Below are 13,784 nucleotides of genomic sequence, written 5' to 3'. Positions count from 1 at the left end.
TTCAGTGAAAGAAAGAATAAAAGCACAGAAGCTGGAAATGAAACAATAGCTGACAAAGCAGCTAACAAACTTTTTACCTTCTAGTTGGAGGTTTTTTTGTCCCAAAATGAACAGAACAGGACAGAAAAAGCTCCTTGCTCATATTAATCAGATAATGAAGACAAAATTGGAGCATTTTTCTACTTTCTTTTTTCAAATACCTCTCAGCTGAGGTGTTCTTAGTTTCCTCCACTTATCTTTTTCCAGTAGTTTTGCTGTTGGAGGTGTTCATTTTCAGGTTTTCTGCTCAAAGCTCAGCGGTTGTTGTTTTGTCAGAGTGAATGTCGTCTCGTTTCTTCTTAAATCTCCAGCCTCTTAATAAAAGTCTGTCATTAACTTGAACTATTTCCACTTAACATTCAACATTTCCTCTGCAAAGTTCAAACATTTTATTTGAAAACACTTCACTGGAGAAGCTTTCATTTGGATATAACTGCAGTGGCTTTTCTCTCAGTGTAAATGCTCGTTGATGCTGGATAACATCACAGATTTACTGAAGGAGGAGTTGAACCCACATCTCGCCCGTGACTCATAAAATGTTCTTGATTCTTTAGCAGATAGAAATTTATTTCAAACACACCATCATATTCCAGTAAGTGTGTTAAAGCGAGGGAGAGTTTAGTGACTGTATCACCATATTGTTTTTATCTGAAAACAGTCTGAAAATGTTGTGTTTCCACTTCATAAGCCTAAAACGCCTGCAGAACTCTGAGTTTCTGAACCCGGTGATCTGAGTTTTTAGTTTAATGTAATATGCTTCACTTTATTTCTTATTCTCTTATCGCTCCCTCAAAGCACACTGAGTGTACTTTCACATGAAATGTGTAAATAAAGACTGTTGTTACTGCTGTCAAGTAGAATAAAGGCAGAATAGGATGTTTTCAAAGGAACAGATTTTAACAATCACCCACATAATGACAGTCAACAACATAACTCTCTGTACAGGAATCATTTTGTGAATTTTTCCAAAAAAAAAAAAAAAAAAAGGAAAATACAGAGAGCGTTTTGCATACTATGTATCATATATATGTTGTGATGATTGTGCCATTAAACTATATTTGCAAATACTGATAAACAAAGTGCAAAACCTCCAAAAAAAAAGCTTATTTCCAAGAAAAAGGGCTCTTCATGTTTGTTTGGGTTTTTTTTACTCCTTCATGAAACTAGTCACTTTAATTTCATATTGATCGAGCCGGATCACTCAAATAGCACCGTAATAACCTAGTTTAACCGACGTGATGTCATGAAAATGTCTATATTTTCACAAGAAATAAACAATTACTACTAAAACTGACTACAATCAACATCAAGCCGGCTTTGCGGCCTGACTTTGGCCCACGGACCTCATGTTTGAAATGAGCGTTTTATGGGTTATTTAAAGCAGAACTATGCAACTTTTTTATCTCAATAAATGTGTTTCAGAATCCCTGTGGGGGTAAACAAAGACTTGTCAGGGTGATTGGCCAGTCCCTCCACTCCGCCCGGGGTCTGAGTCCTGAAAACAGCGCTTGCAATTTCAGAGGATCCGACCCGACAACATCTCGCGAGAACAAACCTGCTTCACGGCACTCATACGGGATTACAAGGATAAAAGCGCATAAAGCAAACATGAAACCTTCGCTAGTGTCAGCAACGTCACCCTTAGGTGCTCACGGATGGCAGAACCAAAAAGACGGACAAAAACGTTTGTCTGACGAGCCGAAAAAAGGAAACGGGAGTAGGACGCTGTCTGCGAGCGGGGTGGGGTGGGGGAGGGGGGGTGATGCGGAGAACGCTTACGACAGTGAGCTTTCACAGGAGACCAGTAGGGGGAGCGCGAGAGCAAAAGTTGCATAGCTCTCCTTTAAAGAGGCTGACTCGGCCACTCACACGCCGCGCGGCAGCGTCCTGCCCGCCAGGTCGGAGCCGCCGGGCCCCCAGATGCTGTTGTCCGGCAGCGGCATCCCGCGGTTCTCGCTCTCGCCCACAAACAGCGAGTTCTTGACCTGCTGGTGTGAACCGTCGTCGTCCGGAAACGTTCCTCCGCTGCAGACAGACGGAACATGAATCCCCCCGTTATTCAGATGTCTCCATCAGAGACTGTACTCACGCAGCGGCAGCTGGAAACCATCACTTCTGACTTCTGGTCAGTTTTACAACAATGCATACAAAAGAAGACATTTTATAACGAAATGTCATCTTAAGGGCTTTACTGTGTGTGTGACATGTTTAGAGGTGTCAACATAACTTAAAGGTGAAAACTTCAAGCTTCTTTTACCTGTATAGTGATAAAAATTCAAGAAAAATTCAGATTTAATGTCAAAAGTTGGTATAAGACACTGCATTTTTTTTATTTTCATGGCTTAGAAGCTAAAATGATGAAGAATAAAGTGAAAAAAGAAATATTAATTTGTATGTGTAATAAATCAAAAGAAGTTTGAAATCATTGTTTCTTAAAGGCTACATTTAAATGACAGACCGTTTCATTTTGCATCCATTACTTGAATATATATATTTTTTAATAGTTAATAATTATTGTTAGCAATATCTATTCCTTCACTATTTAAAACCTTTTAGACACTGAAAATTTAAACCATTAATGTGTGGTTGAATATTTCTATACTTAAGAAATTAAAGTTAGTTTAAAAAAGCAGCGTTACAAGACAAATATACATAGTAGGATGAAACTTTGATTTTGCCACTACTTTTTAAAGCATCTACTGGAAACAGGAAATATATAATGAATAACATGTCAATAATTAGCACTTTTTGTCTGTATTGTTGCTCACTTGTCGAGTAAGTTTCTCTAGTATTTTTCTCACGTCATTATCGCCTTTTACAGACTAACGCCGTGTGATCATTAACGGAACAGTTACAGCAGTTCCACAACAGATCGTCAGTGGATGACAGTCGCAGCGCCTCCCGGGACGCCGCTGCTCATGGAGCCAACCACACGTTAAAAATGTACAAGAGGATTATCTGTCAAGACAATGAGACAAATCCACATGGTGAGAGTGTGTAAAGATGAAGAGATCATCATCAGGTTTTTTTTTCCTTCATTCAGTGAGGATTAACAGCCTGATTTAAAGTTCGAGTGGATGCAAACAGGATAAATAGATTATTACAGCAATGCACATTTTCCAATCAGCATGTTTGTCTTTCTGGATGTGTAAATTGTTCAGAGGAATTTATACAAATACATTTAACTTTCTAGCATATTTAGAGATGAGGTGCAGATGTTACTGCTGTTATTGAAGTGAGAATCTTTTCCTCAGCTGGCCCCCCACAACTCTTAAATGTAGACTTTATCTTAAGATAGTTTCTGTATTGTGATTCTTTTTAAAGTGTCTTTGTTGTTGATTTTCTTCTTCCCACAGATTTGACGGTTTCTCTCATTTTGTGTTTTTCTTCTCTTGAAGCAAATTCAGAAGTATTTGCAGTATCTTCCTCTACCAACATGTACGACTGCAGTATTACATTTTTACATTTTGATTGTCTGGGCTCATTGCTCTATTTAATCACTGCATGAAACCAAATTTTCATGCATGCAAGACCCTCTTAGAACCGAACGCTTCTGTCAAAAAAAGACACAAAACACACACAAGTCAAAAGTGCAATTGATGTAAATGTGCATGTAATTTAGCACATTTTATTTAAACGGGAGCTCAGTGTGTTTACCGACATATGGTCATCAAATCAGTTTTTGTGAAAGTATTTCCAACTGCGAAGGTATTTCTACTTTCTGTTTTACTTTCTACTCTGTTTTATACCGAAATGCAGAATTCATCTGCAATTCACTTTAAAAAGCAGCTTAAGACTTTTTACTAAACTACAGTTCTCCTAAACTGTTGACTCTTTATATTTCCTAATATTTATATTCACCGTTTTCATTTAATTCATTTTGAACCCTATTAGAAATCGTGATCTTAGAGATTTTGTTCTTTAAAATCAAATTTTAGTCTGCTTTTAGACTGATGTGACGTTGTGGAGAACTGTGAGCTGCAGTTTATGTGTGAATATTTTGCTGGATTTCATTTGAAATATCAGTTCTGATTCATAACATTTATTTTAATTGTGATTTATTCACAATAATCAGGAAAAAAAAAAAAAAAAAAACAATGCTAGCAGGCCCATTAGAGAACAACACCGTTTTCCACCTGCTCCTTCAATATTCAGGCGGCGAGCTCAGTGCTTGTGAGTCGGTTTGGACACAGAGAGCAGGCAGTGAGGAAGAGGACGGTGAAGAACAGCTGAGTCGGGGCCCCGCCTGCCGGGAAACTCCTCACCAATTCCCACCTCTGTGACCATCTCGCTCCTAAATTACTTTTCACACCGCATCAAAGCGCCCCCGTTCCCAGCGCATCCTAAGCAGAGTCCTTATAAGGCGTTTTCCAATTACTCACACAGAGTGAGGGAGGAAGAGCGAGGCGGGGGGAGGAGGGGGGGATAAATGCATTCAACAGCTCTTTATTTGTACCCATAGAAATATGAACGGCGCTTTAATAGAGGGGGAGTCTTACCTCGCCAAAGTGAGGCCAATGCCATTATCAGCAAATCTAAACAAGAAAGAGAGAATATTATTGTCACGAGTGCAGCCAAAAGTGTGATGTCTCCAGGGAACACAAGCACACACACATAAACACACACACACTCACACACACAGTTTGAAAAAGATAAAAAGTTCTTATTAGATACGGATGAGTTTCTTCCTTTCATCTGTGCCATCAAATGTGCAGAAAAAAAAAAAAAAAACACCTCTGCTTCGTGAAACTCATAATGAAACATTTGCGCTGCTTTCCACCGACTCCAAAACTTCCCCTAAACATTAAAATGTGTGACAAATGAGAGGGAAATAAAGTGGAGAGGGGCTCAGTCTGCCTCATCGGGGAGATGATTCTCCTCTTTGGGTGTTTTGATGATTCTCTTCATCCCGGATCAGAGCGCTCCCGTCAGGACATGATCATCAACATATGGCCAGCAAAACGGGCTCAGAAGCTTCACAGAGCCACCAGATCTCTTCAGTTCATCTACCAGTTCACTGGGACACACCACACACACACACACACACACACACACACACACACACACACACACACACACACACACACACACACACACACACACACACACACACACACACACACACACTCATGCACTGAGGATATCACAGTCATTTAGCTCTGTCTGTAACATCAAGAGTTTTAGATGTAAATAACAACAGAATAAAGCGGTCTGACTGGACAGGAACGTTCCACCGAGTGCCGACGTGAAGCTTTCAGGATTGATTTGATAAGGAAAAAGGTTCTGACCGGGAAAAATACAAATCTCTGGAACTTCCTGCGAGGAAAATATGGAAATTCTGAGCTTTTTCGAAGACATTTCCAGGATATTTGATATAATTCAACATGACAGCAGAAAACAATCTCAGCACAGCCAGACTCCCTGAGGCGGTGAGGAGTGTGCCGGTTCCAAAATTAGAGTTTTTTTTTTTTAAAGGAGCTGAGTTGAAGTGTGGAAATTGGATTGATTTTAATATTATCATTTAATCTGTGGGTAAATGTTTGAGGATTTCTGATTTGTTAACTGTGTAAACTTTTCCAACTGGTGTACCGTGTCTGGATCTCTATCTACCCCAATACTCCACTGAGGTCTTACCTAACAGTATGCAGCGACTAAATAGATTATTCAGTATGCTTTTATTACATCCAAACACTATATGTCATTTAAGTAAGTGTATTAAAGCTTCATCTCTCTCCAGATTGTGTTGCTCCTCCGAAAATTCAGCGCGTCTGGGATTCATTCACAGAGGATAATCCTTAATTAGATTTAAGATTCCTTCTTATTAGTATGTGTTCTGAATTTATTAGAGATTTCACTAATACCACGGTAAAACCCCAATAACAACAACATGAGATGTGACTAATCTGACTATCCCACTCTTTTCTTTATCACGTCAGACCAGGCGTGACGGTTTGTGCACCAGTAAACTTAAAAAAATAAATAAATAAATAAGGATTAATGTAAAAATCTTCGAGTCCCTCAAACCGCCTTTAACCAGTGGGATTAATAAGTTTCCAGTTCAGATTTGCTGTTTTGGCCTTGAAAACCTTGAGCCGCGTGTTGAACCCCTGGCCGGGGGTCGGTACTCACTGGCAGTCGTCCAGCCAGACGTCCCCGCCCCGCAGCCAGGCGCCGTGGTCCTGGTTCTTATAGGCCACGAAGTGGTGGACGAGAGCCGGAACTCTGGGCTTGAAGGGATCCGCATCCTGGTGAGGGCCGTACCTGAACGAGCCGGAGGAGAAACAAACTCAGAGCGTTTTTCTCGTTGAGTCTCAACCATTCTTCTTTCTTAAAGGTCAACTAACTTAATAACTTAATGACAATTCTCTCATTTCTGTCATTTCCATGTAAATGTTCATCCTTTTCAAAATGTTATCATGTAAATGTGAAACTTTTCCGAAACAAAAACCCAAAACGATGCCTTTTGTCTTGAAACATTGTCGTGTAAACGGACATTTCAGCTTGCACGAAGCCAGAATTCAGGACTGATAACAGGGAGATATGTCCACAAACCAGCAGTAGAAACTGGCTCCATGGAACCACAACAGACTCAGAAAACATTTCAGTAGGGAACAATGTTTAGACGCAGTCTGAGCTGTTCAGCATGTCCTCCTCTATAATCTCCTCATGCACGCCGCTGTCTGCTCCACACTTGATGTGGCTCCCTTCACATCTGTCTTCTCCTCCCGATTTAATCACCGAGCTTTCACTCCCATCAACAAATGAATTATCAACAGTTCGTTTCAGGCTTTCACTTATTTTCATTTAAATCACACCGCCGCCATCTGTTAAACTGCATTAATGTGGCTGGAATCGGGGTAATTCATAAAAAAAAGTCGGAGACAAATAATGCGTGGTGGTGTGATGAGAAAATAAGAAATGTTAGAAAACTTGCTGGAGGTTTGTTTGAATCTGCAGTTGTTGGTCTGAAGTGAGACTGAACTTATTATATACACCTATAACTTACAGAGGAGCTGAAGATGCAAAAAAATACCTTCTGATGATCAACTCAACGGAGAAAAACAAGAAATCCAGTAAAGGCTACTCAAATATGAAAAAGGTACAAGACTTGCATTATTGTGCACAGGAAATGAGACATGAAGCCAACTCCTTAGACACCTATGGATGTGCATCAGACCAGGAATCCAGTACAGATTCTCTGATACAGAAATCTGCAGAACGATCAGGCTGCTCGCATGCATCCGTCACACAAAGGCAGCTCAAACTGATTGGACGCCCGCTGTGCATGGACAAATCTGAATCCGTGCACATTCTGAACATCCCCGTGGTAAACGAGCGGGACTGGCAGACGGCCGACCTAACGCTCAAACATGAGAGGAATCCATACATCAGGCCAGAAATGCCTGGAGGAAAGTGGAGCGCTCCGCAGCTGAAGGACGGTCAGGATGCCAGATCAATACATGTGCATGCTGCTAAAAGTAAAATGCTGACTCAGCTTTGCTTATGTGGCAGATTGTGTTGCTTCCTGAAGTGCTTCACCTGATCGGATTCATGCACTCACGCTGCCATGCAGTCCCTCGCACGCCGTCGGGAGCGAATCAGAGCTCAGCGCTCACATGCACAGGTTGAGATGAGAGATCGAACCGCGAGCCGGAGCTGCAGGACACCATGTGGACATGCCATAGTGCTGCCAAGTACTGCGACGGCCATAGAAATGAGAACACTTGCCATGTTTTTTTGTTTTTATTTTTCCCATCGCGTGTGCGTCTGCAGTTCCCACCAGCAGCAGTGCAGAAGAAAAGACATTTTGTTGTTTTTTGGGTTTCTTTGCTTGATTTTTGGCCTCTAAGTATGAAATAACTGGGCTGTTGATGAAGTCATATGTTTAAGTTTGATGGATTGCAGAGCATGAATGGAAACATCATGTATCGCTGTTCAGTGTTTTTCCAATATGTACATGGAGCACGCTGATGTCATGATAATAACAATAAATTTGTGATATATTGTCCAAGCCAACTGCTAATATTAGTTTTGCAAGACAAACCGCTCTATCAACTGAGACACAGCTGTGACTATGAATGCTGTTGATATTTTCCTGGGTGATGTAGTCTTGCTTCTAGCAGAAAACAATTTTAATTCATTTCCCAATGCCATGTAACTGACGTAAAAACAACATCACTCATCCAATCTAACTTTACGATGATCTTCCATTGCAGGGGTGTCAAACACATTTTAGTTCAGGTCCCATACTCAGCCCAGTTTCATCTGGAGTGGGCCAGAAAAAGAAAAAGTACTCCAGAAAAAGACTACAATCTCAACATAAAGATCATTTTCAGGATTCCCTCTGGTGCTAAGTACAGAGAAATGTCCCAAAAACTGAGTTATACTTGTTTTTTCAAGCTCAACATGACTTTGGGGCTGAAGGTAGTTTGCCAGCTTTCATGGCAGCATCACCACGTCTCAGATTGGGTCTCAGTGTTTTATTGTGTTCACTACTCTTAAGAAATTTCTTTTTAAAAAACAGATTTTGGCCCACAGGCCTTATGTTGGACACCCCTGCCCTACGAGGACACCATGGAGCTTCTGTACTGCAGCACCAAGTAAACAGGAAGAGGTGGTTTCTGCAGGCAGAGCACCAGCACGAAAACTGTTCGCTCACATGACGAACGCCTTAGAGACGGTAGCTGGAATCAATTTGTCATTCACTGTCAGAGAGGACGGCGTAACACCCCTGTCAGGCTGGGATTGCCCTCCATCACGAGCTGCTTTCATCCCTTTTGGGTTAAATCGTGAGAATTTCAGAAAAAAGCCTGGAAGGTGACGTGAGGAGCTGTGAAGGGTGTATTGGTTTTGAAGCAGTGAGGTCAGGATGACACACTGCTCCTCTCTCTCTGACCACACGAGATTAACTGAACGCCTCCTCGTCCGTTTCAACTAAAAGCATTGTCACTCACACTCGGGGAGGATTGAAAGTGACACTGGCTGATTGGTATTAAACCAAAATCCCATCATTTGTCACTTAGAAAACATCTCTGGGAAAAACCACTCCAGGGCGCTGCTGCATTAAACCGGGCATGTTGCGACTTCGGCGAGTTGCACAGATGTTTCCAGAGGCCGAGTCTGACCTGGCGCCCACCAGGGACAGGAAGGGTCTCTTGTCCTTGTCGTTGGCCTGGGTCGTCTTCACCCCGTTATCCAGGATCATCCCAGCCTGAAGCGGGAGAGAGAAGGCAGATCGGTCCGTCAGGCACAGCAGCACCAGTCATAAAGGCTAAAACCAACATGACGAGTCTGCTCCCCGTCCATCAGACACAGGTCAGGCTCCGTTTGCTCATATCTCCCATTCAACTGCAACGAAACCCTGTCTCTATTTCGAGAGAAGGTGGAATTAACAGAAAGCACTCTGGTAACTGTACACATCACAATTTCTATTCAACACGCTGACCCTTCTGCTGAGTCACAGGCCGAGTGCGTGAACGGTTTTCCTCCTGTTGGTAAACGTGTTTATTGGCTCCTTTTACCAATAGCTGAGCCTCGGCATCAGAAGACGTTGGTTTTGCACCTCTCTTCAGACACATGTTGCACAGCTTCGCCATCAAGTCCTAATTAGCGGCGGCGCAGGAAATCAGATGCAGCTGCTTCCATCACCGTAATGCTGCTCGGCCGGTGCTAAGTCTTGCACCGCTGGCGGTGTTTGTGGAAGCTGCGATAAAGCTGGTTATTAACCCCGACCTGCTCTTCACTGCAACAGACGGACCTCTTTTTTTTTTTTTTTTTTTTTATGAGCATAGGTTTGAATTGGGGCCTGTCTGTTCGGCGGCTTTAACAGTGGTGACAGAAGAAGTAGGTGAGCAGTTTGAAATGTCCCAGATTCCTGTGTGAGGCGCTTTGTGTTCGACCAGGTGAGGCTTTTGTTGGATGTCGTTCAGCAGTCCATTTTATGAGTCATTTGGGCCAGAAAATTTCAAACGATTCACACAATATCCTGCTAATCTTTTCATGCCTGCCGCTCCATCTTGCACATTTGTTTGCAAGTAGGTTTTTCAGTGCCACACATTTCAAAGAAAATGTGCAGTTTTTTTTTTTTAACCACATTTCTTAAGATTATCAGACAGAAGACAACAGAGATCAGAGCTATAAACTAGCATTAGCCTCAAAGCCATGCTGTCAAGGTGAGTCTGCTAAAATACACATAATGCAACAGTTTTTCGTACATTTCACTGTATTTTCACATCAGAAAGTAACGTTAGAATTGGCTTCTTTTTTTTTTATTTAGACTGTCGTCATTTTCTGGAGTAATTGTCAGATTTTTGTGAAAACAGACATTTTCTTCAAGTTTACCTCCTCGGATCTATTTTAATCACTGGCTTTATTACAATCGAAATATTCTAAACTGTTACCATATTGGCATATATTAAGTTAATTATCACACTGGTTGTATCTCACAGAGCAGTTGGAGACCGAAATCCAAATTAAGGATCAAACTGTCGACTGTAGAACTCGATGTGCCGCCTGTGGCTAAATCATGCTTTAAATCCCAACAACTGGAGCAGCGACACTTGAAGCCACTTCTCTTCATGCCAGCGCCGCTCTCAGATACGTCAGTCCTGCGAAAGCGTCAAGCTTCAACTTTTCCTGACATAAATTGTCGCAGGGCGACGAGAAGCCTCCCCTCAGCCAATTTGCTGCCTCAGAACTAAGCCGCCGCGTTGCGTTGCCGCTCCGAACGCTGAACCTGCAGCCCCGACGTGACCTCTCCTCTCACAGCGCTCCGAGGAGGCAGCCCGACACCAGCGCCGCTCCCATTAGGGTGATCCAAATTAAAAGTGAAGAAGGGAAGAGTGAGAGGGGCGAGGAAGGAGATCACTGTAGGAGGCACAGAGAGGAGAGAGATAACAATAGCAACTTGCTTTTCGACGGCGCCTGGTAAATCTCTGGCTGCTGGAGCTGTGTGTGTTGCCGCGGGCGCCTCCAGCCTCGGCTCCTTCCCATCTCCGCCACGGCGACTCACTTCACTCTCTCCTTTCTGTTGTTTTTGCTTTCCACCCATTACCTTCACCCTCGCTGTTGTGTCAATCGAGCTGTCCTCTCCTGCTGGCTACGCTCACTGTACCGACTTGAATGTTCAAAAACCCTTTAAGATGAGAGCAGGATGCGATCGGTATCTTTTCTCTCATTTTCCATTTCAAATCTCTAATAAAACTCGTTCACGTTGTTTGAGGTCAGCACTCATCGCTGACTGTTTTTTAATTCCCAGACACCCCCTCATGCTTCCTGATGTGTTGGCTTCTTATCCAACACTTGGTGCAGTTAACAGCCATGAAGAGTTCATGGTTCAAACCAGCAAACTTCTGAGGCCGTCTTCACCGTAGATTTGATAAACTGTTGGTGAGTCTCTATCTACCGAGGTAATCCTGCATGCAGTGTATTTAACTTCAACCCGGAGACAGACTTGATCAGTGGCGTCCTCTCTGGTCCTGGAGAGCAATCCTGCTAATTTCTGACGTCTCTCTGCTTCAACGCAGCAAGTAAAACTCCTGAGAAAGACCAATAATGAGCCTCTCACTGCAGTCAGCTGTGCTGCAGCAGGAGGAGACTTTAAAGATGGTCCAGGACCAGGACCAGGACCAGGACCAGGACCAGGACCAGACACCCTGAACGAGCTCTCAGCTCTGTACGTCAAGGCTGCTTCTCATCTGAACACAGATGAGACTGAAACTGGTTGATCTGTTGATAAACTGGAGAAACAAGGATTTCAGAACTGTGTTCGCGCCTGTTTTTTCAGCTCATATCGGGAAGTCTTGACGTACCCTGTAGTTGGAATGAGCCCTGTTGTTGACGAACTGCCCCATAGGTGTGTGTTCAGTGTGCCCGGGGGAGTACAGCCCCTCCGAGGGGCCTGTGGGCACATGGTGGAAGAGAAACCAGAATCCAGTTTCCTGTGGGGTTATATACACACACACACACACACACACAGAAGACTGGTTAACATGAGGAAAGCTTCTTTGTCCAGACATTAGTAGTTTGACACAGCCTCGCTGTCGTAGTTCGCATGTCAGCCCCGTCTGCCGGTGTTGTTCTACACAGGTATGCAAATGAGGAAAGTTATTACACCGGCGAGGATAAATGAGACTCCATCCCGCCCCAAGTATCCCCGTGAAATCCCAGAAGTATGATCATAATTGGCACTCTATCATAGTGAAGGTGCGGCTGCGCCTCTGTCTGTTGTCTGCTTGATGCTGAAGTTAATAGGAGTATACAGCCATTAATCTGACCTGGCAATGTGGTAATGAGACAGACCTCCACCTGGAGAGGTGGGGGAGGCGGCGGCGGCGGGGGGAGGGGGGCGGAGCGCCGGCGGCTGAGGGAAGTGAAAGTGAAAAGTCGGAGCGGGGGAAACTCACCTCGGAGCCTGCAGCGGCACAGTTGATGAGGTTGTTATTGGGGTTGGCGATCCAGAAAGTTGAAGTGGCGCTGTAACGGGAGGGGAGGGGGGAGAGAGGGGGGAGCGGGGGGTTCGGTTATTGCATTTCACATAAATGGCTTGAACTTCTGATGTAGGGGTAAATAAAGCAAGCACGAGCGCCGCCTCTCAATAGACAGGAACAGTAAGCGAGGGCGGGAAATGATTTGAGCCATTCCGCCGGTGACAGCGGCGCTCGGCGTACATATGGACCATTTCTTCCCCTCGCGCTGGAGCCTCGCCTCTCGCTCTAATAAAAGTGGACATATAATTTCACTTCTGTAAAATGGAGGCAGGTAAACAAAGGTAATATGATTCTGAGTCCACATGAATCTGTTAGAGAATAACAAAAACTAACACATCTGCGGCTTTTAAATGTGAGTGATGAAGGCGAGTTAAAGCAAACCGACAAGGTCATGTTTATCGCACACATCTCAGATCTCTGCTTATTTCAACTTCTCAGCTGCAGACAGTGTGTGCTGTTTGGTCAGCGAAGGTTAAATACCTCGTTTATGATATTATCAAAGCATTTCAATACATACTGTTCCTTTCTACTACACATTTTCTTTTTTCCTTTAGGTTTTCAGTGACATGGTCCATGAATGCAGCGACCTTTCTGTACTGATCTTGGTTTCCAGACCAGTGTAGGAAAGTATACAGTCCACTGCTTCTGGCATGTGTGGTTAACTATGAATAGGATAAATATAGATGCATCATTTCCTTAAGAGGAATCAATAAAACACACATTAAATGCCTTTAAGCAAGTTTTAAACAAGATCAGCTTCAACTGGAAACACTTTCTACGGCTGTTTGGCTGCAGGTGCATGAGAGAATGGATAAATGAGACAAGCAGTGGAAAGCAGGGTCAAAACGCAGTGAAAACCTGGAGGATAAGTGAATTTCGTTTAGCATTCACACATAGTACACACAGTGTGCTGCCTGTGAATGTGGAATTAGAGTCAATCCACACTACCAGTAAACTATTGGTGGAACAAATGGAAATTATCTTGATTCCAACAATAACTTTTATGTCATGTGTCCATTTTTAACTGTTAGAACAGAGACTGTAGAAAATGTAGCTACTATACTGACAGCAAAACTACTGTCCAAGAGGAACTGAAGCTAATGAAAGCAGATATTCCCTTATTTGACTAATCAATTACAGCATTTTCCATTTGCTTCTATACATTCTCCGGGCTCTTATGAAATATTACATTATACTTACAGGACATTGAGATTAAAGCATTGATGACAACAAGGGAGCTGCAGCGTCTATTACACA

General features: G+C 43.1%; 1 protein-coding gene across 1 annotated transcript in view; it reads right to left on the bottom strand.

The window, feature by feature from the left end:
• Positions 1–13,784, bottom strand: part of LOC115395310 (cell migration-inducing and hyaluronan-binding protein-like) — a 184,731-nt gene that overhangs the window by 18,636 nt on the left and 152,311 nt on the right. Inside the window, exons 16-21 of the mRNA XM_030101175.1 lie at positions 12,444–12,513; positions 11,850–11,978; positions 9,165–9,250; positions 6,169–6,300; positions 4,539–4,574; positions 1,909–2,064 (exon numbers count right to left, since the gene is read on the bottom strand). Coding sequence (XP_029957035.1) covers positions 1,909–2,064; positions 4,539–4,574; positions 6,169–6,300; positions 9,165–9,250; positions 11,850–11,978; positions 12,444–12,513 — 609 coding nt within the window. The remainder of the gene's footprint in view (positions 1–1,908; positions 2,065–4,538; positions 4,575–6,168; positions 6,301–9,164; positions 9,251–11,849; positions 11,979–12,443; positions 12,514–13,784) is intronic.

Source organism: Salarias fasciatus, chromosome 1 (genome assembly GCF_902148845.1).
Source record: "Salarias fasciatus chromosome 1, fSalaFa1.1, whole genome shotgun sequence".
In the NCBI taxonomy this organism is placed as follows: domain Eukaryota; kingdom Metazoa; phylum Chordata; class Actinopteri; order Blenniiformes; family Blenniidae; genus Salarias; species Salarias fasciatus.
Note: the sequence above shows the minus strand (reverse complement) of the source record. Positions and strands in the feature narration are given on the sequence as shown.